Source organism: Anopheles cruzii, chromosome 3 (assembly GCF_943734635.1).
Source record: "Anopheles cruzii chromosome 3, idAnoCruzAS_RS32_06, whole genome shotgun sequence".
NCBI lineage: Eukaryota > Metazoa > Arthropoda > Insecta > Diptera > Culicidae > Anopheles > Anopheles cruzii.
Window position 1 is genome coordinate 48,585,289 of NC_069145.1, and position 25,802 is coordinate 48,611,090.

The window sequence follows — 25,802 nt, forward strand, 5'->3', positions numbered from 1 at the left end:
ACCGGTTTAAGAGTGCGTTTCGGCCTTAAGTTAAATTTGTTTGCCAATTTGCATTTTTTACTTCCTACTTCCCACGGATTTAAATCCTTCCCTTCGCAACACGTTCTCAAACAGCTGTTATCAAGGGCACAGCGTGAACTCGCCTCAAACACGCGGCCGTTGGTACGCTGTGAATAGCGCACGCGCGTGTGACTGGAATACTTATTGGATGATATAATTCAACTGAAGAAGTGTAAAACTAATCACAAGGAGCGCCCCTGGATACAGATACAGCAAGCGGCATTGAAATAGCTAGACATTGCAAGCGTTTTAACGCACACACGACAACGAAGAGCAAACATTAGGCGAGCAAGTGCATAGACGCATTGCAATCACTAGCCATCAAGCATGGGTTCATAAGTTAAGAATTTTGTTTTTGTTGCACTATTACAAGGTTTTCCTGACAATATTCGACGCTTCGCGCACAAAACACAAGAAATGTAAATAAAACTATTATTCATAATTGGACTGAGGAAGGAGTATAGAAAAATAATACATCAAGCAACGCCAATATTCGACATATAATAGACACAGAAACTGTGTAATTAGGAAAAAAATAATTATCCAGATCTCTTTATCGTCTTGTCAGTTCTTCGGCGAGGGCTTGTTAAGTTGTTTGAGATTTTCTGTTTAGAGAGACTCATTAGAGCAAGGTAAATAACAAATTTACATTATTTTCAGTATACAGTGTAATGCGTGTGCGGGATCGCATTTTTTTTAAGTCAAATAAACTCGAATTAAATAATATTTCGAATACGGTGGCAGATGATATCACCGTCATAAAGAGCAGTAATTCATGAGCTGTTTTATGTGTACATGAATTTAATTGAAAACATCCTGATAGCGTAATATCTTTCTCAATTAATCAACCAAATACTCTTTCAATGTAAGCTCCAAGACAAACCGTTTGAATATCTGGCACTAACAGAGAGTCGTAACACTGGCCGTTTAATACACTTATGACCCATTTTAATTCAATTGACCCTTTTGACATCACGCACCGAGCTCTATTATTAAGAAGCATAACTGGTAATCACAATTGTGTTGCTGGTGAATAAAATCAATGGCAATTGTATCGCTATGAAGGAGTTTATCTAAAAATTATTGGACAAAATATAATATCTCAAATAATTGCATGGTCTCACATTTATAAATTGCATAATTTTTCTATTTTTTATCCAGTTGCTTGATGATTATAGATCAATAGTAAGTAAGCTTTTACTTTAAGTATTTACTGAAAAATCGTTTGCAGATTGTGCAACATTGTTGATATACACTACAATATAAAAACCCAGCGTTGAGGTTATAACATCGGCACATGCATTTCACGATAAGCGAAATTCAACTTTCGAGGTCAAAGCGCAACAGCGCATCCGAAATCGGTGACTGAATTGTCAGCCTAGAATTTCACACGTCGTTACTTATGTACAAACAGAAAGGAACAAAACAAATGAAACAGATTGTGTATACTATGGAAAACTAATTTCGCAGTTCGAAATAAATGTTTTACCTTCGCGAGGAGAGTGCCGCCATCGGTTTTGTTGATTTGCTCAATCTTCTCTAACAAAATTTATGCGTACCCGTAAAATAACGCAAAGCGCACAAAACACTCGATCACAACACAACACTAACACTGAAAACTGCACGTTGCCACTCGCTGATTCACAACAATTCTATCAGAGCAAGGACACTGAAGAAAAAAACACTTAACTGCTGTCTTCGCGATCTTTCTCACTATCGTGCTACACGGTATTCTGCTCACCACTTCACAAGATTGCTCATCTCGTTTGATGCAAACTCACTTTTCACGTGCCTAAGGTTTGCCCGACGGTAATGGCTCACAGGCGAAACTCACCCACGGTTAAATTCACTCATCCGATCACTCACTTTTGGCACGGTGGCTCAGCACGAACGATTCCTTCCAAAACACCTGATGGACTAACAACTTTTCGATATCTCTACCTTCCTCGCCTTAAATCCACTTTTCGCTCCAAACCGATTGCCGGTCGATTCGATCACCAAATTTCATCGAAAAGCGTACAAAGCACCTTTCCCATACACTTCACGCGATCCGATACACGACGACGGTCGAAAAGGTGACTGCCTTACGAACTCATTTTGTAATCTCTCACTATCGCACCGATTGCACTCACGTTTCAACAAAAAAAAAAAGGATTGACTGTCAAAAATCCGATACGAAAGGAGTGGCGATTTCATATCCTCGTCAATTCCAACTCACTGATTTGACCGTCTTGCGAATCTAAGAAATATAGGCCACGTAAATATGCATCGATCCTAATCTCCGCATCATGCTCGGAAGCTATGCAACAACAGTACTGGGCCGACTAACACCACGCCGATCGGTAATAAATGCAATGAAAAGATTTCACCTTTCCATACTCGCGAAACAGAAGTGCATTTGGTGCTTCGGAAACTGTGTGCCAGCCGATTGGTCAGCCAAACACTATTCTAGTCACGAAACACACGCAACAAGGGAAGTCAAGCAAAGCAGAAGCAGAAGCAGAAGTTTTCTAATGAGCCACAAATTGCGTTTTTGTTCTTCAATCGAGCGAATACATCATTCAGGAACGAACAAGCAGAAGTGGAGATTTGGGTGTTTTACTTGGGAGTTTGTACAAGTGGTGACTTTGTTGCTGCCGTTCTGAGAGAGCGATTGTCGATTTCACATCGCTCATTCGGCTATTCGCCAGCAGAACTGTTTTCACGCTTTGCTACTGGGCTATTTTTCGTTTGTCTTTTTGTCGTCACACAACGCGTTCTTTTCGCTGTATCTCCAATGCCTATTGTTTAAATCAGTTTTGACAGAATGTCTGCGACATGATCGAGATTTTGACAGCATCGGACTTTCATGCAAAGCCAGCAATATCGAAAACAGCCAGTGTGTGGAATTAGCAATTTTGGCCTGAATTTCACATTTGCGCCACAATAGATTAACATAATTATTATTTCAACAAGATTTTAACGAAAAAAAATTATCGTTCACAAGAAACTACCGTTACGCTGCTCGTTTTATTGGCAACGTATTCTGTCATCCACGCGATTTTTCATGGGCAAGCAAATTTCTCCGAAACATCTGATTTGTCAGTTCACGAATGAGAATGAGAATCGAACAAAAAGGCGAATTCTGAGAGAGCCAAAAACATTATCTTTTATCTGAGTGACGGATTTCTTCTTGATTTGTGCTAGGATTCATACGAAAAGTTAACTCATTTACGAATTACGAAGCAACTGTCGCAGTTGCTTCGTCCGATTCATTCATTTTTTTTCGTAATTAGTTTTCAAATTTCACCTCTGAACAGCTGATTGCTGTCAGACACCCAAACGTCAACGCCAAAAGTATGGCCGTAAATTCAACACAACACCGATTATCAGGAGTTTCTTGGGTAATTATTTAACAGTATCATTGACTATCCGCATGTTTTAGATATATACAACACAGTAGGTAACATATAACAGCTTCAACACTTTCATTGCAGTATATTTGAGCTGAAACCATGAAGAGACAGGCTAAAAATCTTCTTCTTGATAGAATTCATCGTGGATTCGTTTATTCATGTATGGGATTGACGCTTTATGGAAGTTACATGCTCGGAGCTCGTGTTTACCGGTATTTCACTGTTGTTAAACCAGCTAGGCAAGCCGAGGAACTACGAATGCTGGAGGCCGGAGCAGCGAACCGAGCACCAGCTTTGGATACAGCGCCTACTCTTTCGTCATAAGACAGAAGTCATTTCAAACTACTACGTAAAACCTTCTAGTTCTCGATCAAAGTAATTCTCGTATTTCACAAATATATTATGTAATTGGAAAAACTGAAGTGTATGGAATGATTTTGTCCAGTGTAAGCGGAAACGAAGGGGACGAACAAAACCAATGTTTCAACATTCTTATTTCGGCACATTCATTCACTCATAGCATTTATTTAAATAAAACATTTGATCAATTTAAAATTAATTAAACATCCACATGATATCCAGCTGTATAAAATGTTTTGTTTTATTTTACTGTTTATTTTCCGTCAAATATATTATTTGTTATCTCAAAACAAACTCGTGCTCGATAAGAAATTCAAATAAAAGAATGGCATAAAAATGTGTGTGCTTGCTGTATGATTTATGGAACTGAAATCATTCTACAGGATATCGCAACGGAGAACACCAAACCTGACTGTGTTATTTTCATTCGAAGCGAAAATATGCTCCTTTACATAGAGTCAACAAATTTTCTATAAGACAACCCTTGTGTTTCTTCTAAACCCTATTGTGTAACATTCACATGGTCTAACTCATTGAATAGTTGGAAATGTTCGACTCCTTAATAACATTAATGCCGCATCTGTGAAATATCGATCTCTGTTCGAAACCAATCGATTGAACCTTTCCGTGTACACAATTTTGAGCGCGTATAGCATTTTAAAAGTGATTTAAACATTCCTAGTCAAACACTTAGCTTCTCTGACCAGATATTAGATTCCCTTGAAGTATGCAAAGTTGTTCACCAGAGGTTAGTTGTTCCCATAGCACAACGACGCGCTAACATCGATAGAAGCGACGTTTGTCCACTAACCTTAGACAGAAGTATTGCGCCAACATGGATAGCAACACAGAAGTGGGTCTACGATTTGACGGAAAATTACTCTGCCATGTTACTAATTCACATCGATACCGATATTGTACAACAAAGCGAACAATATTTGAATTGATTTTGTTTGCACTAAAGCATCAAATACAATCTTTTCTGATGTTCAGTTCGCGTGGTTCACGCACGTGTTTGTGATCACGATTTGATCTTTTGACAGTTAGCATCACAAAGGATTTATGTGCTAAGTGGAATCTCCAGAAATGAAAGATATGATTTGATATTTTGACGGGTTCATGTGATTTGAAATGAAGAAAGATCTTATTTAAACAATTTGGGCATTCTTCGTACTAAACTAGGATACAATTGTTAAAAAATCCCTGAACACTGCAAGTCAAATGCAAAGTGATCTACCAACTCATGAGAACCACTATAGGTCGCCGGAGAAAAAGTTAAACTAGAGCGGTACAGTGTCGTTTGCACTAACATGAGTTTAATTAATACAAAACTGATGGTAGCGAGGAATATACCTAGCACATCGTTATCATCTCGAAAGCATGTAATTATTTAAAATTAGATAGAATAGTAGTAAAGCTTTCGCCCTGTTTGAGCCGCATAACTTTTCCTAATGTTACTTTTAGCAGTATTATTTAGAAACACGTCAGCCGCTTCCTATTGCCACCCTGCTTACTCCAGCTCCACCAACATTTATGCTCAACAATCCTTTAAAAGGATTTAATATACAATCATGTAAAAAAAATCCAAACTGACAGCTTTTTGACACGAATCATATGAATATTCCACTTTTAGTAATTTTTCTTTGTTGATGTAAAAGACATATAAACTGTTTCCAGAAATCATTATCTTGCACTTGCAATGTACTGTCTCACGGCAGACCTATACCCAGCACGCAGTCCCATTACAAAACCTGCCAGCCAGCGAGACGGTGTCAGTCCTGCCAAAAGGCTGCATCGAATGACAAGAAACATTTGTCCAGGTCCGTTTGCTAATTCTTTTGCACCGCACGCCTGCGCGTCCAGTTGACTTAATAATAATACATTTTACAATTCGTTTTGTATATATTTTTCCCTCTTTTCCGATGTCCGTTCACATAGCGCCATACACTTCAATTGCACAGCGCCATATGGTATTTCTTGCTTCCGGTTTTGTCAGCATTGTCCGGTTGACTTCCCTCTAGGAGTACCGAAGATGTTGCTTCTCTCAGGAACCAAAAAACAGTGGTTCATGCTGGCTTACTTCATTCAAGATAACGCGAAAAGTGAAACGGCAATCACGTGTTTGCATTAGAATATATGTATATATGCGCACAAATATACATACTTGTATAATTATATATGCTATTTTTTTGTTTACTTTTTCTGGGTTTTGTGATTTGGTTGTTAATGTTGTTCCTACAATCAGCACTTTCTTGGCTTTTCTGTTGCCATTAGCATTTACCATTTTTGCATTGTTTTTACTTGTGTAGATTTTTTTCTCTCTTATGTTCGTCTCTGAGGTGTTTCTGTGTTGATTAATTATGCTTAGGATCGTTTGTTTTTTTTTGTTTTAGGATTATTTTCAAAGAACGTAGTTTTAAGGATGTTTGCCACAATTCATAGTGTCATTCTTTCGGTTTTATAATGCATATCCGCTGCATGTAATAAACAAGGTTAATCGATAAAAAATTAAAGAAGACAAGCGACATTTCCGTAGTTTCTGTTTGTCTTCGGCCTGTTAATGACTGCTTTATAGTTGTGGCGTAAGCGAGTATTCGCTATCTGAAAGAAATACGAAAAATCGAAGATCCGTGCACAACCAATCCTCTTTTTTCCTGTGCGACTACGGAATCCGCCTTTCCGAAAGAAGCATGTTTTACAAAAATCGGCACTTCCGCTTTTTAGTCGGCTCTGGAGGTTCTAGTGCTGCCAGGATTGCTTCATCGAATACGTTCTTCAGTCCTTTCTAAGAAGCAGAGAAGCAGAAATAGATGATGTGTGGGTATGTAAAAACTAAACAAATATCGATTTTGGTCCCGATAGTGAACATACCTGGGTCAACGCAGAACATTCCACGTACTTAACTGCTTTTAGCTCCTTGGCTAGCTTCTCTCCCTGCTCAAGGGTGATGGGTTTTTGTTTGTTTTTGGCCAACTTTTCCAGTGTGCTGTTTTCATCACGCAGATCGATCTGCGTACCTACCAATAAGAATGGGGTCTTTTGACAGTGATGCGTTATCTCCGGCACCCACTGTAAAAAAAAATGTAATGAAATAAAACCTGAGATACTATAAACGACCGCTGAAAACATGGTCGATTTACCTTTTCTTTGACATTTTCGAATGAACTGGGGCTAACAACGGAGAAGCATACTAAAAACACATCCGTCTGCGGATAGGATAACGGTCGGAGACGATCGTAATCCTCCTGGCCTGCAAATAAGGATGCACAAATTACAGATCGTTAGCGGGTAAATTGAACGGTCTACGAAGGGGTGAATGTGAGAACCATAGCCATAGGCCGCGCATTCAAATGTGGCTACTTACCGGCGGTATCAAACAGTCCAAGTGTATATGGTTCGCCACCGATCATGACCGTGACTGCGTAATTGTCGAATACGGTCGGTACGTACTCAGAAGGGAATTTGTTGGTCGTGTATGAAATGAGCAGGCACGTCTTACCGACGGCTCCGTCACCAACGACTACGCATTTTATTGTTTGCATTGTGCTGAATTAGCAAACGATCGTTTTCCTTGGATTTTTTTCGTGTCGCTAATTACACTTCTTGTCGGTACTTCAATCCTGTGGAAAAAATATGCAAAGTATCGCGTTGAGAATCGAACCAACAGCTATGTTCACGTGAAGTGGCTCTCGTGGAGTTTCGAAAAGCGGTGGACGCAATATGAATGAATATTATAAATGTAAAACGCTTTCCGAGAAGCCCCAGCAGGAAGGGCCGGTTTGTATGAGCGCACGAACGGAACATTGATCATAAGACGTCTTCTCAATTCACTTCAAACATATGCTTGTAAAGAATTGATAGCAGAAGAAAGAAGATATTAAAGCCTTTTCTATATATAACAGCACATCACATATTAATTAATGTTTTCCAAGTGTTTATCTTTATGGAAGAATGACTTTTCCACTAGAACAGAGTGTTACTTTACAGTGGAATTGAAATTCTAAAAAAAAACTTAGACTATTGACTATTTAATTTAACACTATTAACTATTTTATACTATTTAATCGACTAAATATGGCCTAAATCATAATGAAGTAACTGCTATCCATCAGAGCGGCCGAAATTCATTTATCTATGATTCATTTCTTTACCGTCACAACCCGTCGATAAGGAGCTGATTGTACTATGAGTACTCAAATTGTACTATGAGAGAGACATGTATTAGTAACATCGTCATTTCTTCTTCACGTTATATTTGTAGACAACTTTCTGTAAAAACGAATTTACATAGAAAACGGAATATACGACCACTGTTTTCTTTTGTCAAATTGTTTTTGTGAAAATGCTTATAAAGAGAATAATGCACTTAAAAAGGTCTCGCCTCGTGTTCATCAAATTGAAACTACATTAAACTACAATAACAATTCAAATCGGTGCATACATACATACATACATCGGCGCATGTAAGATGTAATCGAATGAGCTAAACAAATTTGGATACGTTCAACATTGCGAACTGAGCATTAGTATTTTTCAATGATAGGCAACAAAATCCAAACCGATGAAAACTACATTGAAGGCACCACAGACCAAAAAACGGAAGATTAACATTGACTTAGTAGATAAGTCCATTCCTCTAAAATAATGATAAATTAACTTTTGAAACGTTGTTCGTTAATAAATTGCGAAAAGAATTTCGTTTTACAGAATTATTTCTCTATGAATATTTACGTGCTAGCCAAATTAGATTATTCGATTTATTAGATAAAGGGTTTGAAAATATTCAAAACGCCAAAGAACGGTATGTCGTTGTGTTTGTAACGATAAAAGGTGTTGACGAAACTGAACGAACAAAACCTTTGAGTTATTATCGGGTAGATATCATATCGGCTATCGAATTGTAACTATAATAACAAATACACAGATCTAGTGCTCATTCTATCAAATTTTTGATTGTGTGGAAAACTGAGAAACAAATGTTTTTAGCGGTGTTCTTAATCCATTATTGTTCTACTTTTTCGAAACGGGAAATAATACATCATCATTTTCCCTTAGAAATTAGCGAAGAAAATATGCTGTTACTTTTACAGGCAACATTCATGACGCTTGCGAAGGCCAGCATAAAAGCACTACAATTGCCGTTTTGGGTCGCTGGACATCTGCTGGTCCAGGAACAGTGAACATCAGAACTATTGGACATGAGGAAACCGTAATCGAAACAGAGAAACCGTAAAGAGGGCGCGATGTTATGGTCAGTTTCTGTGGCGGTGTTGCATTTTAAATCAAACTTGCTGCTCCTTCTTCTGCATACTTCATTTGAGGCGACGTAGGCGCGACGGCTGTCGCACGAACGCACAAACGAATAATAATTTCATCACATTCCAGAAACGCCATTTTGCCTCATTCCGTCCTGCTCCGATACCGGTAAAATAATGCACAGCTTTCGTCTGTAACGCAGCAGCTCTCCGTTCTTGTTACTCCTACACAAAATGTGGCACAATTCACTCTCTTTGCTCTTTGCTCTTTGCACGAACCAAAATGCAGCAAAAGCAACCTGATTCACCCCGTGGAACATCGCAAGCATAAAACCTATTCACTGATGATGGTTCGTACAAAACATGTTTGCGTATTCTTTTCGAACTTAGTAAGACAAGTCATCTTTGCAAGTTATCACTTTGCACGCACGCACGACATGTATCACGGAACACCCTCAAGCCGTAGTCGACTTGGCCGTACCGACCGTGGGTCCAGAGCCATCTCGTATGCGATGACGGTATCGAAGTCAATTCTATTGCAAATTATTCTCTTACGATGATGCGCACGAACCCACCTTCAACCGAATGGTGTGGTGCGTTTTTCAAGACCCGTTTTTCGTCACACTCACTTAGGATTTGAAACAAGACGTGGTTATCTTTCTGCCTGTAGGAGATCGATGACTCGATTTCGTATGGGATGCCAATAGGATCTCAGATTCGACAGCTCAAAGGACACCACCTCCAAGTAAATTGGTTCCAATATGCACTACACACAATAAGCCAACGATTGTATCTAAGTTTAATGAAATCACGATCAAATAACTGCTTATTTCTCAATTTCTGTTGCTATACCAACTTCGCCTCACGTAGCTCGCGAATGGGATGAGCTTTCTTTCTGAGTCTGACGCGCCGTCTGACACTAGACAGCTTTTGTACCGGTTTACAGAACCGGATCAATTTTTTAAAGTTGGTCAACATTTTGTTTCTCCGCAACTAATTGAAGAAAAAGTGAAATTCTGAAGTGGAAAGTTTGCTGTCAGCAGAAGAATTTGTAAACTTAACTTAATTTTTACCATTGGAATTTAGCGGCGAAACATAAAATTTCGAAATGATGTTCAGTCTAAAGTTCACGTTAAGTTTTCTTTGTTTCGTTGAGTTTTCTTCGTTTTCGGAATGCACTTAAAAAATGTTTCTGCTCATTTTTATATGAAAAACTGAATAAGGTTTGATGTGAAAAACTAAACGAGTTTTTATGTGAAAACTAAACCAAGTATTGCATGAAAAAATAAGCTTTGCATTTGCTCAAAGATTCATACGAAAAAAGCGTGCGTTTTAATTTTAAATAACGAAATTACAACTGCTATGCGAGAGCGGGACAAAAACAAAACAAAGACAAATTTGACACATGCATTCGAATTTCGATCATTTGACTCGAATCTGTTTTGTTTGTAGTTAGTTAGTTTTCAAATTTTGTTAGTTCTTTTCCAAAGGAATCATGGAGAAGGTAAGTCGTTGAAGGTAAGTTTCGGGCGGTGTTTTTCCTCCGTTCGACGGCTTTCTTCGAGTATTTCGATCGCTTTGGCCGATATAATATATGATTTACTTCCACCTCCGGAGATTGGCAGTAACAAAAATCGGGTGAATCTCCGTGTCAACGGTCGACAAAGGCTTTGGCGTCCGAGAAACAACAGGTATTTATAACTGCGCTTACAGGTATTCGTCTGGCGAAGCCTTACGCACGTTACAAAAGATCTGTGGAAACGGACGGTTAACGAAGCAATCATGCATTTCGATGAGAATTACAAGTACAACAATTTTGAAAAACAAATGCCCCGCTTCGTAAACAATCTGCGGATCCGTGCAACGGGCAGCTAGTAAGTTTTTAATTTAGTTAACCGAAATGACCAAATAATGACTGAATGCTGTGATAAGCTGCGGATGAATGTTTCCCTTCTTTTTCCTCTGTTCTACGCAATGACTTGAGATGCTTTGGAGGTGCAACGATTGTACTATCTGGCGATTTCCGCCAAACACTGCCAGTAATTCCAAGATCAACGGATGCTGACGAAATGAACGCTTGCCTCATAGTCTAACCCGCTATGTGAAGAAGCTTCAGCTAACAACAAAAATTAGAGTTGAATTACTTAATGATACATCTACGGAAGATTTCTCTGAGCAATTGCTGACTATCGGTAATGGTCGAGTAGCTGTCGATGAGTTAAGCGGATTGATTTCATTTCCTCAGAATTTGTGTAACTTTCTTCGACGAACTGAAGAAGAACGAACGACGAAAGACGAACTTATGAACAAAGCATTCCCGAACATCATTTCCAACTACAAAAATAATGAATGATTGAGTGAGCGAGCAATTTTAGCGGCTAAGAATACAGAATAAGATCATTGGAACAATTGCATTCATTTAAATCTATTGACTGTGTAACAAATGAAGATGAAGCCACCAACTATCCAATTGATTTTTAAAACTTTTTCGATGTTTCTGGCTTTACGCTAGACTTAAGCTTTACGCCGCACAATTTACGCCTAAAGATTGACACCGTAGTAATTATGCTTCGAAACCTAAACCAACCAAAACTGTGCAGCGTTTGGTGGTAAGAAAATGGATGAACAATTAAAGAATTTACACGACGATACTTAGAGGAAAATTTGATGGTGAGGAAGTACTCATTCCGGGGATCCCGATGATCCCAATTGAAATGCCGTTTGAGTTTGAAAGACTTCAATTTCCGATCCGTCTTGCATTCGCTATGACCAATAACAAATCCTAAAGCCAATCCTTGAAAAGTTGTGGTCTGAATTTGGAAAATCAATGCTATTCCTATGGTAAATTATACGTGGCATGTTCACGTGTCTTGTGCCTGATACTAAAACAAAAAATGTAGTGTATCACAAGGTACTTAACTGAACAAGAAAAGAAAGCTCAAAAAAGTCCATTGAGAAATCGTTAAAATACAATTTTTTCAAATTAACTCTAATCCTAATCAAAAAATGAACTAGATAAAATCCAAATCTGTCCGTGCCTCGGAGGCGGAACAAAGTTTCCCTATACGTTTTTTTTCCTCGTACGTTCGGAGTCTCTATAATTAAAAAAACAACAATGATGCTCTGTCAGGATTCGAACTGTTGTCTTTCGTATACAAACAGATGAATCGGTGCAGTGCAGACAGACGACTACAGACGAGACAATGATATTGTCTATTGTTTTACATGCAATTAGGTGTTTTTATTTGTCATTTCTGAACATTTTGTTTATCAGCATGCAGCTTTTGTCCATGTTATCACAATTTTTGGAAATCCCTCCTCCATCATCCGTTTACCATATTCTACATTTATCTATTATGGGATTCATTCCAGAACCCGATTTGCAGCCGAACGTCTGACTAAATTCGGGAGAATTGGTTAGTACTCCTTTCAGCCGAAATTTACCAGGGCAATGTGAGTCGTCAAGATACGTCTTGGCTGCAGCTTCAGTGTGTGATTCGCACCATATGTTTCCGAAAGATATGAAAAACAATTGTTCATGTGTAAACTCTTCGAACCCCGGAAGGATTGCTTCCTTTCCAGCAGTTTTGTGGTATAATTGATACGCTCGGAACGCCTCTCGTAAACCGCCGTTGTCAGCAATGTTTTCCCCTAACGTCAATAGGCCGTCGATCTGTATTAAAAGAAGACAGCATTGGTATGCAACTAACTGGAAAGTTTAGAAAAAATCGCTAAGAGATAAAAGTTATCACATAGTCGTCAGCTTCCGGTATATAATATCGATTGTACTGATTCACGAAACACATCGTGCGGTTCACGTACTCTTGAATGGTTTGGTTAGTCCACCACTGTTTTAGGTTACCATTTTTATCAAATTGTCGTCCTGAAAAGGATGGATGTTGAAATCGAATACTGTACGCTGAATTCCCTAGACCGTTTTTTTTTATTTGCTCTTACCACTGTCATCAAATCCATGCGTAAGCTCGTGCCCAAGAATCGTCCCAAGCGCGCCGTAATTTAAGGCCCTGAAAAAATAATTCATTTTCAATCTACTGTACCAAGTGAGTTTTGTAACTTCGAATCATACTTTGCGGACTATTCCTCAGTCGTTTGCAAACTGCTTGGTGTAAGTGGTGCACGTGTTTTAGTACAATATAGTCAATACTATATTCGTGAAATTTGGACTTTGTTATACTCCAAATGAGTTTTCCAGTTGTTGGAAGAATGTACATTAAGTGTAAATATTGAGGATGTGGACCAAAAATAAACTCAAAATTATGGAGTTGTGTGAAGCGGTGCAGATGTGCAACAATGTTGAAGCAGTGCAACAGTTTTTGAGGATCCTTACTCCAATCCGAGATGGTAGAAGGGATATTGTAGAATGGCAATCGGGATCGCTGAAAACAGTGAAAAAGAACAACCTGTTTGAATCTGATGCCACAAGTCGATCGGTAGATAGCAATTGTAAGCATGGTCGTAACGTACTGATAGCATTTTCCTGGAATGTGTGGAATGCGTTCACATTGGTGGGAAGAGTTTCCCAGCTTAGCTCGTGTTTGCGACGCCACCGGCTGAGTTTGATGACATTTTTGCGTTGAATTTCTTCCAACATGTTCTCTAGATGAGTGCTCTCGTTAATGGTCAGCTAACATACGGTCGGTTTTGTTTGCGATCATGTAAAAAAAACCGAAACCGGTTCAGTTAAATTTGTAACTAAGACCCTGAGGATTCGCATACCCCCTCGTAGTGATGTTCCAATCGGGTTTTATTCAAAATCCACTCCGGAAAGCCAATTAAACTACGCATTGCTTCGGATTTCTGCAGTGTAGAATGCTTGGTAGGCCAGTCCATCCAGGTTGTATCGCGCACTAATCCCTCAAACGCTTTGCGAATGTAATCGAGCATTTCTTGTACCTTCGGTTTAGTATGGTGAGTGAAGTTCTCATTAGATATCGCATAGCTTACGGCCATGCCAAGTAATCGGTTAACAGTGCCGGTGCAATACAATGTTCGCGAGCTGAACCCATCACTAGTGGCGATGGTTTTATAGTATTCGTAGTGTAACCGCCTTACGTCCATAGTGGTATGTAAAATCAATTCCTCAACTACATTCCACCAGATGAATAGTTCGATGTGCGCCAAAGGCGTTGCGGCGAGATAATCCACCAGTAGTTTTAGATACAACACATCGGCATTGCTGGTAAGGATCAATTCGTCTTGTAAGTTCAACTGAGCCTCGGGGATACCCTCAAAAACGTTATTCAATAATTTTTCCCAAACCACAAACGATGCTTTCGGAGCCATATAGATATCAGTAATGTTTTGCAGATCGGCAGCTGTAAAATACACGATGTCCTGCAAGTTCAAACGATCTTCTACATTCGTACTTTTAGAGACATTTTCGGCTTCTTGAGTGAACTAGAAAATAGAGAAACAAGTAAAAATAGTTTTTTGTACTATCATTCTAAGCTTTCAAATAAGAACGAGTTATTAAAACCTACTTTCGAAATAGATTCCGAAAACTCAATGACTATCGTTGCAGCTATATCGAAATCTTCGTTAAATGATTCCACCTCAATGTTCGGATCGGTGTGATTGACCAACAGCTTCATGACACCAATCATAAACTTTCTGTATGCTTTGAGTGAGGCTGTATCCTTTTCAGCATCGTCGACGTCTTCCTCAACATCATTGGCTCCATCGCCATTTCTTTGTTTACCACTGTTAGCGCTTACTTTCCGCCTAGATCGTCCAGGCCTGATGTGTTTCAGTATGTCGTGATTGCTGTAGACAAAGCTTCGCTTATTAAATGATCTTTACCGTAGTACTGATTCTTGACCTACAATGGCAAGTCCGAACCGCTCTCTGGTGTGCCCAAGACCAACCTGTTGTAGTCCCTATGCTGTGGATCAGGATATACGTCAAATCCTATGAATATATCCATACCAAGCAGTTGTTTGATTTTGGCCAACGATCGAATCCAGTCAAAGCCGTATCCTTCGAAGTCAGAAGACTTCGTCGTATTCGTTACATTCAAAATGGACGGGTATGGTGGTAGATGAAATTTTTTAAGGTGCTTATAAATGGGCTCATATCCGAGACGGTCCATGGCAGTTAAGTTCATGCAGGCTCGGTACATGATTCGCGCTTGGGTGACGGGTTTCGGATCCAAGACGCTATCGTTGGCTTGAAGATACTGCCGAATGTTTCGCAAGATTTTAGTTTGACGTTCGCTGAACCAGTCGAAACTGATGTAAGTGTCGGGCCGTGGATGTTCCTCTTCCCAGTTACCGCAGGCGTACTGATAAAAATCTTCGCAAGGGTTCACCGTAACATCCATGCTGTGCTTTAGTGCCGCTGCGGACCGAAGACATTCCGCGGTATGGCAGACGTCGGAGGGAAAGTGAACTTAACGTGGCATCATAATTAAAATATTTTGATAAACTGCTAAATAAACAATAAACCGTCATACTGGAATACTCACGCAAACATGCTATTACTATAATAGCGATCGTCAGGATAAGGATGATGAGTAGCAGCAGAATCACTATTGATTTATGATAGTAACGCCGACGAAATCTAAATCGGTGAAGTTCAGCAGTTCATTGACGAAAATTGGTGACATTGTATTATCTGCTAATGGCTACCACTGATGGAGATTAATCGTGATGGAGCTCTACATTACCTTGATTGTATGCCGATTAGGTAGGGGTTGCCAACCGATGGGTCGATAGTATTCGTAGTAGAGTTTTTACCTGAATTATGTCCTTTAGGAAAAATTTGTAAAATGCATTGAAACGATAAAAAGAAAGTAAATTCCAACGTTTGTAATATTTGCATCACATATTCCTATGGTAAAAAAAATTATTGACTTGAAGTAAGCCTTACTCATCTATATATATAAAATTCCCGTTCTGTCTGTATGTCTCAAGTAAACTCCGAAACTACTGGACCGATTGACTCGAAATTTGGTATACAGGGGTTTTAGGGGCCGGGGAGTGCAATAGTCAAGGTTAGAAACCCCTCACCCCCCTCTTTCTTTGCCCTCCCATACAACTAACTGTTAAAAACATCAATTACTCCAGAAGTTATGAATCGAATTTCATCAAAACTCGCACAATGGTTGCTGGTCACCTGAGAAATCATGTGACAAAATTTGGTCCTTGCAGGACAAGGGGAAGGGGGGGTCCCCATACAACCCCAATCCTTAAAATACGTCCTAGGGCAATATGGGTATCGTTTCTTAGGTTTTGATGGTCTCTAAATCGATTGGTTTTACTTAAAAGCCTTTTCCTTCCTTCTTCCACCTATCACCACCCCTCATTCCATCCATCTTGAAGTAGTGTGATGTTGGGGGGAACTGCGTAGTTTGTGTTTAATTTTTAAAGAAGGTAAGAAAGAGAGGAAGAGAGAGATAGAGAGGGAAAGAGAGATAGAGAGAGAGGGGGAGAGAGGGTGGGAGAGAAAGAAAGAGCGAAAGAAAGAAATGGAGAGAGAGAGAGAGAGAAGGGGGAGAGAGAGAAAGAGAGAAGGGGGAGAGAGAGAAAGAGAGAAATAAAGAAAGAGAGAGAGAGAGAAAAAAGAGAGATAGAGAGAGAGAGATATAGCAACGGAATGCTACAGCCTTCTAGATTTCAATTATGATCATATAGTAGAAAAAGTACATTTCACACCTCCCGGGAGAGGGGCTCCCATACAAACATAACATAAACTTCAGCATAATTCGGGTTGTTTTCGAACAAATCGAACCAAATTCTGCAGATGGGAGTTTTTGGGAAGGGGAAATGTTCTGGTGAATATTTGAAACCCCTCGCCACTTTCCAAATGGTGGCTTCCCATACAAAATTTGGGTAAATTTCAGCAAAGTTCGAAAAGTGTTCAAACAATTTGAGTCAAATTTAGCTGGTGCGAGTTTTGCCATGTATCCAACGGGAAGCGTGAAGGAAAGCCAATCGGATACATCGCCGGGAAGCCCTATCATTTGGAACAGAGTAACGGGAGGCGGAAAGGGAACCTGAACAAATACGTCACCGGGAAGCCCGATCGTCTGAAAAGTAGAAGTAACGGGAAATGCAAAGGGAAGCTGATCGGATACGTCACCAGGAAGTCCTTTGAAACGTCGGATAATCAAGAAATGAGGATGAAATGAGGCGTGGCAACGCGCGCCGGGATCAGCTAGTTAATTAATAATATTTTGTTTTATTTGGATGTTATCTAATAAGTTATCGTTTAGTTTTTTGTGGAGTATTACATTTATGAACTGATTCCAAGGAAAAAGGTATGATGCCGCGGGGTAGACATGCCTTCAAGGTGGCAGTTTTCACAAATAATAATTTAATAGTTGAATCAAAAGTTGAGGAAATAAGCAAATTGCTACACAATGATCTGGAAGAGTTTGCAGAAGTATACGTTTTGATATCATTTACCAGATATTCACCCTCTCAGAACTAGATGAAACCCTTAACCCGAGGCTGCCTTTTATGCACGTATTAGTAATGTTTTTGTTTTATTAAAAGTTGCCTTCGATTTGCACTAAGCACAGGTACCGCCCAAAAACGAGTACTCTGTGTTATTTACGACGAAATGTTACTAACATAGAAGATTTATTGAAATATAAAGTGTTGTTTGTGCTTAGTGGAAAATTCGTCTCTAGCTTGAAATATGCGACAAAAAAAAATCAGAGCAAACATATTGATTTCTTATATACATAACATATATTTTTACCTATGTTTACAAAAGAAGTTTACAAATCAGTTAAATAATTATCTTGTCATTCACGATAAAATGACGTTCACTCAAATAATGTAATACAGTCAAAAGTATGTCGTTGATGCTAATACAGAACTTGTTTGCAGTCCACCTTGTTTGCAGGAAGTGCATAAACTCCGCTTATAATATCTAGCCACTGCTTAGAGAATGACGTAGAGCGAGTGTATTGGCCACTTTTTTAATCATTCATGCATTCGCTTGTACTGCAACGCAAAGTTTAATGCCCTTAGCTAGGACATGCGTTATTTATGAATTTATGTCTTCGTCAAAAGTGGTTACGTCATATCGATGCTTCGACTTTTGTTGCACTTTTTATGTAAAAACACATTAAGTAAATGAGGATGAACTTTCTAATGGGCAAACAAAATAAAGGATAAAATTGATCGTTGAGTGGATGCAAGCAATGTACAAGTTGGTATTGCTCCGTTATGTTAGGTATAGAAGTTTTTTTTCCAATACTTTTTGTTTAACTGAACACGACATTTTGAATTTTGTATAAAGTTTAAAAAGGCGTTATTAAATACAACTAGGTTCAAAATATACTATAAGTTGTGAATAAATAAATCTCCGAATAAAAATATAACAAACCTTTTCAAACAACTTAACAGTAATTTACACATCAAAACATCACCAAATGTTGTTTCCTGATTTTAGCATATCCAACATACCGTAATCTGGTTGGTGGTGACTGTTCGTTGACCAGATATGTTGAGTAGACATACCGGGTATTGTTCTTGGTTTTCCAGGTTTTAACGAAATTGTATCTTTTAGGGTTAGTTTAGTCCGTATCGGCTCGTTTTTTTTGGGTATGTTTTTAAGTTATTGTGTTGATTTTGTTTTACTACGAATCAAAAATGAACATTCACTATCCCGTACACATTTAATTCATCTTTGTGTGCTTAAATTATGGTACAAAGATTTGACCCGTAACTCTTCAGTGAATTTTTTTTATCATCATGCTTCTTATGTAAATTTATTCACCATCCATGCAGTGGCGGGATAACGCGTTCAATTCAAACGTACATGTGTTTGATTAACAGCAATTTTTGATTGTCGATGTAGTGAGTATGTTCGTGACTATGAAGATAACACGGACATGAAACTTACGCGACAAATTACTCATTACACGTACACTGGATGTTTACTACACTTCATACGATGACACTTTCCTGAAGGTAAGTCAATAATTGGCTTAAATGACTTTTCTGCAGTTTTCACTCACGTTGGACATCGGCACGTTGTCGGAAAAGTTCTATATCATGTTTATGTCATTCTCTTTGTCGTCATGTCATGTTAGCTATATTACTGGATCATTTTTGAAACTCGTAAAGATGGAATCCAGTGTGTTCTAACACAAGTAGTTAAAGATAAAGACGAAAACACTTTTCAGTCGAACACGAGAGCTCTTAGTGACTGAATGGTTTTGCATTATAAAATAAGTGAGGGATTGTTACTCCGACAAGTGGCACCCCCTTAAAACGCAATCCCTAACGCAAGCAAATGTGCTCTCTGCCTAGTAAACCGGTGAGGCCGAGTAGCCAACGTGAGAAATATCGTCTCAGTATAGACAAAGTGAGCGAAAAGTTTATACGGGATGTACACGACATGATAAGCTCCTGGAAACAGACATTATGCAGATATTATTAACAGAAACAGGTTTTATGTGGCATCCCTTTCTATTTCCAACATTTCGGACACCGTGTGTATTTTACATTATATTTCTACATAGCAAGAGTCGAGACGGTACGGCGATTTTTTCGACTAGACAGGCGCAACGTTTGTTTACACTGTTCTTTGCGTTCGTTTTGCCTATGTGCAATTCGACACAGTTCTAGCGCAACTTTGCGAACGTTCGATGCACGACACGAAAGCTGCCTTGCAGAAAGCCCCTACAATACATATTGAGCTGTTTGTACGCCAGAAACAATTTTTGGTGGTGTTGTCCGTTTCCCAAAAATATGTCAAGGTCACTTTTGATTACGAATTTATGCACTGTTTTGCGCTGCTTCTAAGGCCACAGCAGGGAAACAAACTAGCACTGCACTACCTGTTCATCAACGATACGAATGCCGGTATTATTTATATAGAATTCAATTCTATTCGATGGAAACTGTTAATGCGATAGCTCGAGTTTCATTGCTTCGCGCCCTTCAAAGATTCACTAGGATGATTTGGCTAGAAACACTTTGAATGCTATAAATCATTGCAACGCTTGTTGTACCGCAGAACGCAGAAAGCTCCAACCGTCATAGCGGTTGGAGCGATGCACTAAGACTGTTCGCCTAGTTGGCATTCGCGGGTGTTCGATCCGATGCGGCCGCTTGGCATTGACAGTTGCTACTCGTTCCGCGGTGGGTTGAACGACGATGACTGTCTAGCCGCCTAAGGACGAACAATAGAGGGACCAGTCGAGCTTTATCCGCTGCTTTATCTAGCCCGTACCTTCGGACCCCACCAGGATAAACAACCCAGTGAACTGCTGCCGTGCACTAACCACTAACCTACACGTGCTAGCACATGCAATAGTGTTCGTTGTCGGCAGCACCGACTGACACTACAACGCTATTATTAGATATTAGTTTTGTGGAAAGGATAAGCTCCACGCTAGCGTAGTGCGACAACAACAATGCGACCCATCGAGTCAAACATAGGAAAATCGAACGGTGAATTGCAGTCACATAATGAGCCGGAAATTGAGTCAGAGTTGATCATCCTACGGTTCTGTACACAGTGCGTACCGAAAGTAGCGGGAACGAAGCTATAACAAGTAGTGGCATCCGTTTGAAATTGATTTCTTTGATGGTTTGTTAATACCCTAAAAGATCGGTAGACATTTATTATTTTCACGTAACGTCGTTAGTCGGTACGTTTAGTCCTTGCGTTCAAAAGTGACGCTCATCGAATAACGTGTGTTGTTTCTGTGTCCTTTTAAGCTCATTTACAGCTTTGGAAGTAAATGCGTGCGAAAGCGACTTAAATTCAAATTCAAATAAATTAACAAAATCGAAAATAAAAACGGCCAGGTCCGTTCCTCTAAGAATAAAAAAAAACAAATTCGACTTACCACCGTGATAAACTAATCTGCTACTTGAACTGCCTTTGACCTTTCCATTCGTCCATCGTCCTTTTTTGCATACTTTATTTTGGTTTGGCCAATGAAATAGCTTGTGATGTTCACACATATTGTGGCGTTAAAAGCGGTACATCGTGTCATTTATTCTCAAACACGGAGACAATTTTAGTATTTTAGTTTGTCCCATACGAAGCATTGCAGTTGTGCGGTAGCTAGGAGGCCAGAAGGAAAGAAAACGAAAATTGATGACTTTTATATACTCCCTTCTTTCATTATTTTCTACGAAAAACTACATTTTCTTACAAAGTGTTAATCAGTTTGCGTGTTTGCTTTTCATGGTACTATTCATTCCTCCTCACTCATCTAGGTAGCTCATTAATCGAAATTGATGCGCGTGAGTTTTTGATGCACTAATGGGTCCACACATTAGGTTGATTGATTGTCCAACTATAGGAACAAACTTGATTTACTCAACTCATTCACATTTTATTCATAAGCACCCTTCGCCTTCGGGTTATTACTCTTTGCTTTTAGGCTTGTGACAAGTAGGGACTGAAACGTACATGTGCAAACGTGTTGGGTAGATAAGGACTATTTGAACCATTGTTTTGGCTAGTAAATATTTGATCGCGATATAAATTAGGTAATCAGCTAAGCGTGGTTTTATACTTATAGTACTTGCCACTATGCAGATTTTGTATAATATAAGAATTAAACAAATGAATAGTGAGTTATCTACTGATCGTACTGAGCAAAAACATCATGCTTTTCTATTTTCGTTAGTGTGATTTTTAATTTTCAGTTTTATTAATTCATGAAGACGTCTTTTCATGTAATATAGACGAATGTAACGAAAACTCGGTAGCTTTGTTTATTTGTGCTTGATAAATGAAGATTCATCGGGGTCATTGTATAATAGGTATAAAAATATACTAGTGGCAAGTATTGTGGAAAAGAGTTCCAGGCTATTACTCACGATAAACTTATCAGAAAGTAGTTATCTTGTGTTGTTCTTTGAAGTATTAGAAATCAATATTAGGAGCTAGTGTTAGGTCCGAATGAGAAACTTCGAATGAATAATTAATCCAATAGACCGTGTGCTTACCGTGAGGTGTACGAGATACATTGCTCGATCGTTAACAAAATGTTAACGGATGTTACAATTTACGTTGCCTTATAAAGTACGTTGCCCTCGTACGTATGAAGGAACGATCAGAGATATATTGTCACCAACTTAAAAAATTTCATTCTATCTGATGTCATTGTACGAGTTTATACTGATGCCTTTTGGATGAAATGGGTGCAGCGAAGATGAAAGATGTAGGAACGAATACGATATGCAGTTTGTTATGAAATTTTATTTCATAGTTTGAAGTTATTAGCCGTTATTTGCTCGCTCGCTCTCGCAAAGTGATGGTGCGTACAGACAATTTCACCAAATCCGTTTCCACCGTTGCTACAAGGCGTGTAGTTAAATGCAAAGACTCGTTATCATTCTTACATATTCAGAATCGCCATGATTGCTGGTCCGTATCGTATCTTCAAGGATCACAGTGTTTTGGTTTTTTACCATCCATGGTACGATGGCGCGTATTTGATGAGTGGGGCCGGGTGTGCCACAACTGGCGCGGAGTGGACGTACGACACAACGGGTGCTGGTGCCGCATACTTTACAACCGGAGCTGCCGCAATTACAGGAGCGTGAACTTGGTGGAAGGTTGCGTAACTGGTGGCAGCTGGTGCTATTGCCTTAACGATCGGTGCAGGAGCCACGGCGTACTTCAGAACCGGCGCTGGAGCAGCATGCACGACCGATACGGCTGGCGCCGCGTATTTTACAATTGGAGCCGGTGCTGCCGCGTAAGCTGCGTAAGAAAGTCCATGATCACCGTAGAACCCAGGAGCGCCCCGCACTATGGCAACCAGTCCCAAAAGAATCTAAGAGAAATTTGAAGTTAATTAATAACGCACATCAATAGGGCAATAAACAACTTACTAGAAACTTCATGATGAAATCTTTCGTTGCAGTTCTAAACGATGCACAATAAGTATCCTGAGCTAGGTTCCGAGTGCTTAGAGCGATGATCATTGAATCTATCAGTGATCGGCCCTGCAAACCGCTTTTATACATCCGCTTGTAGTTCGGATCGTGACGCGAATCAAGGGCCCTTGGCATGCCAATGAACGCACCGTCGGTTGGAATCCTCCAGCGGGAAATACACACTGGTTCCAAAGAAAATTCACGACCATTGCTAACGACGACCGATGAACGAGAGCCGAATGTCCTAATGTGGAATGTTACGCTTTTTGTAGTTGCTTACTAAAGCACACCGTACCTTCGTAACGGCCGACGCTGGTGTCGACGGTTAATATACTTGGCATAGATGGAAGGGGTATTAACCATCTGAGTGGATGATCTTCGATGACAGCTACACTAGGCCACCGTTAGTTGCTAGTGCTGGGACTGCTTTTGCTACCTCTGTTGTCCCACGAAGCATATAAATCATTCTATAAGACTGCGCTCTATTGACACAGATTGGCCGTGCAGCGCTCTGCAATGCATCTAGATGCACCAGACAGCGAAGGAGGGATCGATGTGGTGGCGCTGTGAAGAATTTTATAAGCACTACCACGACCTCCGGCTTGACGGTCGGGTAGCCGTAAAAAGTGAACCGTTGCAAGGCCAACAGTGGATCGTCGACGGTGCACAGTTGGTTGTTGTCCGCGGAATGTCTATGGTCCGGCGTTGAGTAGGCGATGTGCAGGAAGCCAATGAAAATGCAGAAGAAGGAACACATTCATTCGCATTTCTTATGAAGTGAACTACTGAAGGTTTTATTCTCAATGAGGGAACCTAGGGGAACCTATTGTAACCTATGTAATAACCTATTGTAAAATCAATTTTACTAAACTTTAGGTTTATCGATGGTTTGCACAGTTACAATGAATATTTTTGCAACACCAAAAACCGTTATTACGATGAAAAGAGCTTATCTGCTCACAGTTTTTATGATTGTAAAATTAGCTCATGTTTGACATTGAATAAAAAAACATGAAAGTATTTTTTAGAAATTTGTAGTAGAAGTCGAAATTTGCGTATGTCTCAGTTATGCTATTCTTTCAAATAACACATTTTTAGGGACTGTGCCAGGATCCTAAGCTAAGCACATAAAATTTGTATAAAAAAGATAAATTATAGAAAGAGAATTAATAGAATTAATATATCGATTAACCAAGCTAATATTGCTTAATTTACAACTATACTATAGTTACTCGTAGTCACTATAGTTTCATTCGGGATTTGTACTTTTGTTTGGTGTCAAAAATATAACACTGTGAACTAACTTCTTATTTCTAGCTTTTTTGGAAGTTGTACTGTTGCAATTTCGGTCAACTTCCTGTTAGTAGTTGCAATAAAAAATTGATAGACGAGTGCAAGAGATAAGAATGACTATTGACTTATCGGTGCAAAAGAATGATTTATTGGCGCAATGAGACGTAATTATTGATTCTAATCCTTAAATGTTAGTTTGATTGGATCCCTGCGCTTATAGAGTAGTGGGTAACGCTCGTCGTTCGTTAACGTTCACGCAGCTGAGAACTTGAAAACTTTGCATCGCAGAAAGTCGTCAAGTTCAATGACTCAATAGCGTTTTCTTGATGAAAATTAATGCCCCAATACACCAAAATCCATTATTTCTGTTTCTTGAATAAGTTAACTCAAACATACTTCCCGCTTTCAATCCTTTTACTTTTTAAGACATTTAGTCAGTTGCAAAAAAAGAAAATGTTTGATGGAGAGATTGCGTCGACCGGGACGCGATATCGGCCGGTATCCAGACGTGGTGGACGAAGGCTCTCGAGCGCGGGCGCTGGAAAGATTCCCTGAAGCAGGCAAAGACCGCTCGGCGGTTGTAGCCGGATAAGTAAGTAAGTATTGTTTGTTCGTTACAATCGAGCATTTCCTAGGGTGAACTATCATCACCGAAAAAGGTTTTATTTGAGTTGTAGTTCTAATCTGCTTGCATTTTTCATGCATTGCATGTAGGATGTTTAATGCTCTAGAACTTTGCCTGCTCTAATCCACATTAAAACCAGCCTTAAAAGGTTCTCACTGGTATTTAATTTTTTTGAATAATTAACTGCGGAGTTCAACAAGAGACTAAAAGCAGAGCATATGTAACCTTTCGCCATATGCCAACTTTCGAGAAGCTAGTGGAACATTCCTACATTCCTGCGAACTGCGGGCTTTGTTGATTTTCTAAACTCGCCAAAGCCAACTTCCGAGCCAAGAACATTGCCAACTTTTCGAAGCTGGCAAAACTTTTTTGCATATCATATGTGTTCAGTTAACTAACATATGTATCTTCTTAGGAAAATTTAATTCTGTTGGAACAAGTAGCAAATGCAACTATGTTGGATGTTTTCATCATATTTGACATGAACACGTTCTTTCACAAAAGGGGTTGCATATTAGAATCAAATGTCATCTCATGTAATCTGATTAAATTGTGAATATTCCGTATTCCACAGATAACAAATAAGCAATAAAAAACCTAAAGAACACCTTCATCGCCCAACTATCAACTTCATGGTTGAATATCAAAATGAACGGCTTGCCGATGCTTGGATACATTATGGTAGTAATGAAACGTGGTGGTGTAAAGAATCATTTAATTGGGATTTCCACGTCTTGGTCATCCACGAAAGAGGCAAATCAAACCGCAAATGTAAAACTGGTTGAGGGCATCCGTTCTTGAAGCGTTCTGGCGTTAGTTATGAGCAAAAGCTGTATTCGTTTGCGGCGAGCGATTAATTGAAGTACATTTTAAAACAGTGCCAATCAAGTGAAAATTGAGGTCGAGTGAGGTTAGTTTACATTTTGGTTCT

General features: G+C 39.3%; 4 protein-coding genes across 9 annotated transcripts; 1 reads left to right on the forward strand and 3 right to left on the reverse strand.

The window, feature by feature from the left end:
• Positions 1–3,366: 3,366 nt before the first annotated feature.
• On the forward strand, positions 3,367–4,089 carry LOC128274363 (uncharacterized). Of its 2 annotated transcripts, none has more exons than XM_053012533.1 (2): positions 3,367–3,443; positions 3,537–4,087. In XM_053012533.1, the coding sequence occupies exon 2, from the start codon at positions 3,555–3,557 to the stop codon at positions 3,777–3,779; it is 225 nt and encodes a 74-aa protein (XP_052868493.1). In that variant the 5' UTR covers positions 3,367–3,443; positions 3,537–3,554; the 3' UTR covers positions 3,780–4,087. The 2 variants fall into 2 exon arrangements, with proteins under 2 accessions (XP_052868493.1, XP_052868494.1); XM_053012534.1 differs by having other exon boundaries at positions 3,404–3,443; positions 3,517–4,089.
• Positions 4,017–9,954, reverse strand: LOC128274361 (cdc42 homolog). Of its 4 annotated transcripts, XM_053012530.1 has the most exons (6): positions 9,923–9,954; positions 9,700–9,836; positions 7,180–7,435; positions 6,956–7,065; positions 6,687–6,884; positions 4,017–6,600 (listed from the first exon to the last, which is right to left on the reverse strand). In XM_053012530.1, exons 3-6 carry the CDS (start codon positions 7,355–7,357, stop codon positions 6,511–6,513), a joined length of 576 nt encoding a protein of 191 aa, XP_052868490.1. In that variant the 5' UTR covers positions 7,358–7,435; positions 9,700–9,836; positions 9,923–9,954; the 3' UTR covers positions 4,017–6,510. The 4 variants fall into 4 exon arrangements, with proteins under 4 accessions (XP_052868490.1, XP_052868489.1, XP_052868491.1 ...); XM_053012529.1 differs by having other exon boundaries at positions 9,700–9,947; XM_053012531.1 differs by having other exon boundaries at positions 9,646–9,947.
• Positions 9,955–12,331: 2,377 nt separating this feature from the next.
• Positions 12,332–18,725, reverse strand: LOC128272192 (neprilysin-1). The gene is made up of 11 exons (XM_053009950.1): positions 18,508–18,725; positions 15,756–15,837; positions 15,555–15,649; positions 14,914–15,478; positions 14,572–14,854; positions 13,808–14,488; positions 13,556–13,715; positions 13,419–13,467; positions 13,028–13,095; positions 12,823–12,953; positions 12,332–12,743 (listed from the first exon to the last, which is right to left on the reverse strand). The coding sequence occupies exons 1-11, from the start codon at positions 18,557–18,559 to the stop codon at positions 12,402–12,404; spliced, it is 2,508 nt and encodes an 835-aa protein (XP_052865910.1). The 5' UTR covers positions 18,560–18,725; the 3' UTR covers positions 12,332–12,401.
• Positions 18,726–22,298: 3,573 nt separating this feature from the next.
• Positions 22,299–25,505, reverse strand: LOC128273771 (cuticle protein 16.5-like). Of its 2 annotated transcripts, none has more exons than XM_053011808.1 (2): positions 25,494–25,505; positions 22,299–22,850 (listed from the first exon to the last, which is right to left on the reverse strand). In XM_053011808.1, exons 1-2 carry the CDS (start codon positions 25,503–25,505, stop codon positions 22,479–22,481), a joined length of 384 nt encoding a protein of 127 aa, XP_052867768.1. In that variant the 3' UTR covers positions 22,299–22,478. The 2 variants fall into 2 exon arrangements, with proteins under 2 accessions (XP_052867768.1, XP_052867767.1); XM_053011807.1 differs by lacking the exon at positions 25,494–25,505 and adding an exon at positions 22,909–23,013.
• Between the last annotated feature and the right edge of the window lie 297 nt (positions 25,506–25,802).

What these genes read in the sequence shown, in the direction of transcription:
- LOC128273771 (XM_053011807.1), bottom strand. Translation starts at nt 23,001, where the DNA reads ATGATCATCGCTCTAAGCACTCGGAACCTAGCTCAGGATACTTATTGT. An exon ending in ATTTCATCATGAAGTTTCTA is followed by an intron (nt 22,851 to 22,908) that starts GTAAGTTGTTTA and finishes AATTTCTCTTAG; the next exon opens with ATTCTTTTGGGACTGGTTGC.
- LOC128274363 (XM_053012533.1), top strand. Translation starts at nt 3,555, where the DNA reads ATGAAGAGACAGGCTAAAAATCTTCTTCTTGATAGAATTCATCGTGGA.
- LOC128274361 (XM_053012530.1), bottom strand. Translation starts at nt 7,357, where the DNA reads ATGCAAACAATAAAATGCGTAGTCGTTGGTGACGGAGCCGTCGGTAAG. An exon ending in TGGACTGTTTGATACCGCCG is followed by an intron (nt 7,066 to 7,179) that starts GTAAGTAGCCAC and finishes CCTTATTTGCAG; the next exon opens with GCCAGGAGGATTACGATCGT. An exon ending in TCGAAAATGTCAAAGAAAAG is followed by an intron (nt 6,885 to 6,955) that starts GTAAATCGACCA and finishes TTTTTTTTACAG; the next exon opens with TGGGTGCCGGAGATAACGCA.
- LOC128272192 (XM_053009950.1), bottom strand. Translation starts at nt 18,559, where the DNA reads ATGTCTACTCAACATATCTGGTCAACGAACAGTCACCACCAACCAGAT. An exon ending in TCACCACCAACCAGATTACG is followed by an intron (nt 15,838 to 18,507) that starts GTATGTTGGATA and finishes TTTTTCCTAAAG; the next exon opens with GACATAATTCAGGTAAAAAC. An exon ending in TATAGTAATAGCATGTTTGC is followed by an intron (nt 15,479 to 15,554) that starts GTGAGTATTCCA and finishes TGCCACGTTAAG; the next exon opens with TTCACTTTCCCTCCGACGTC.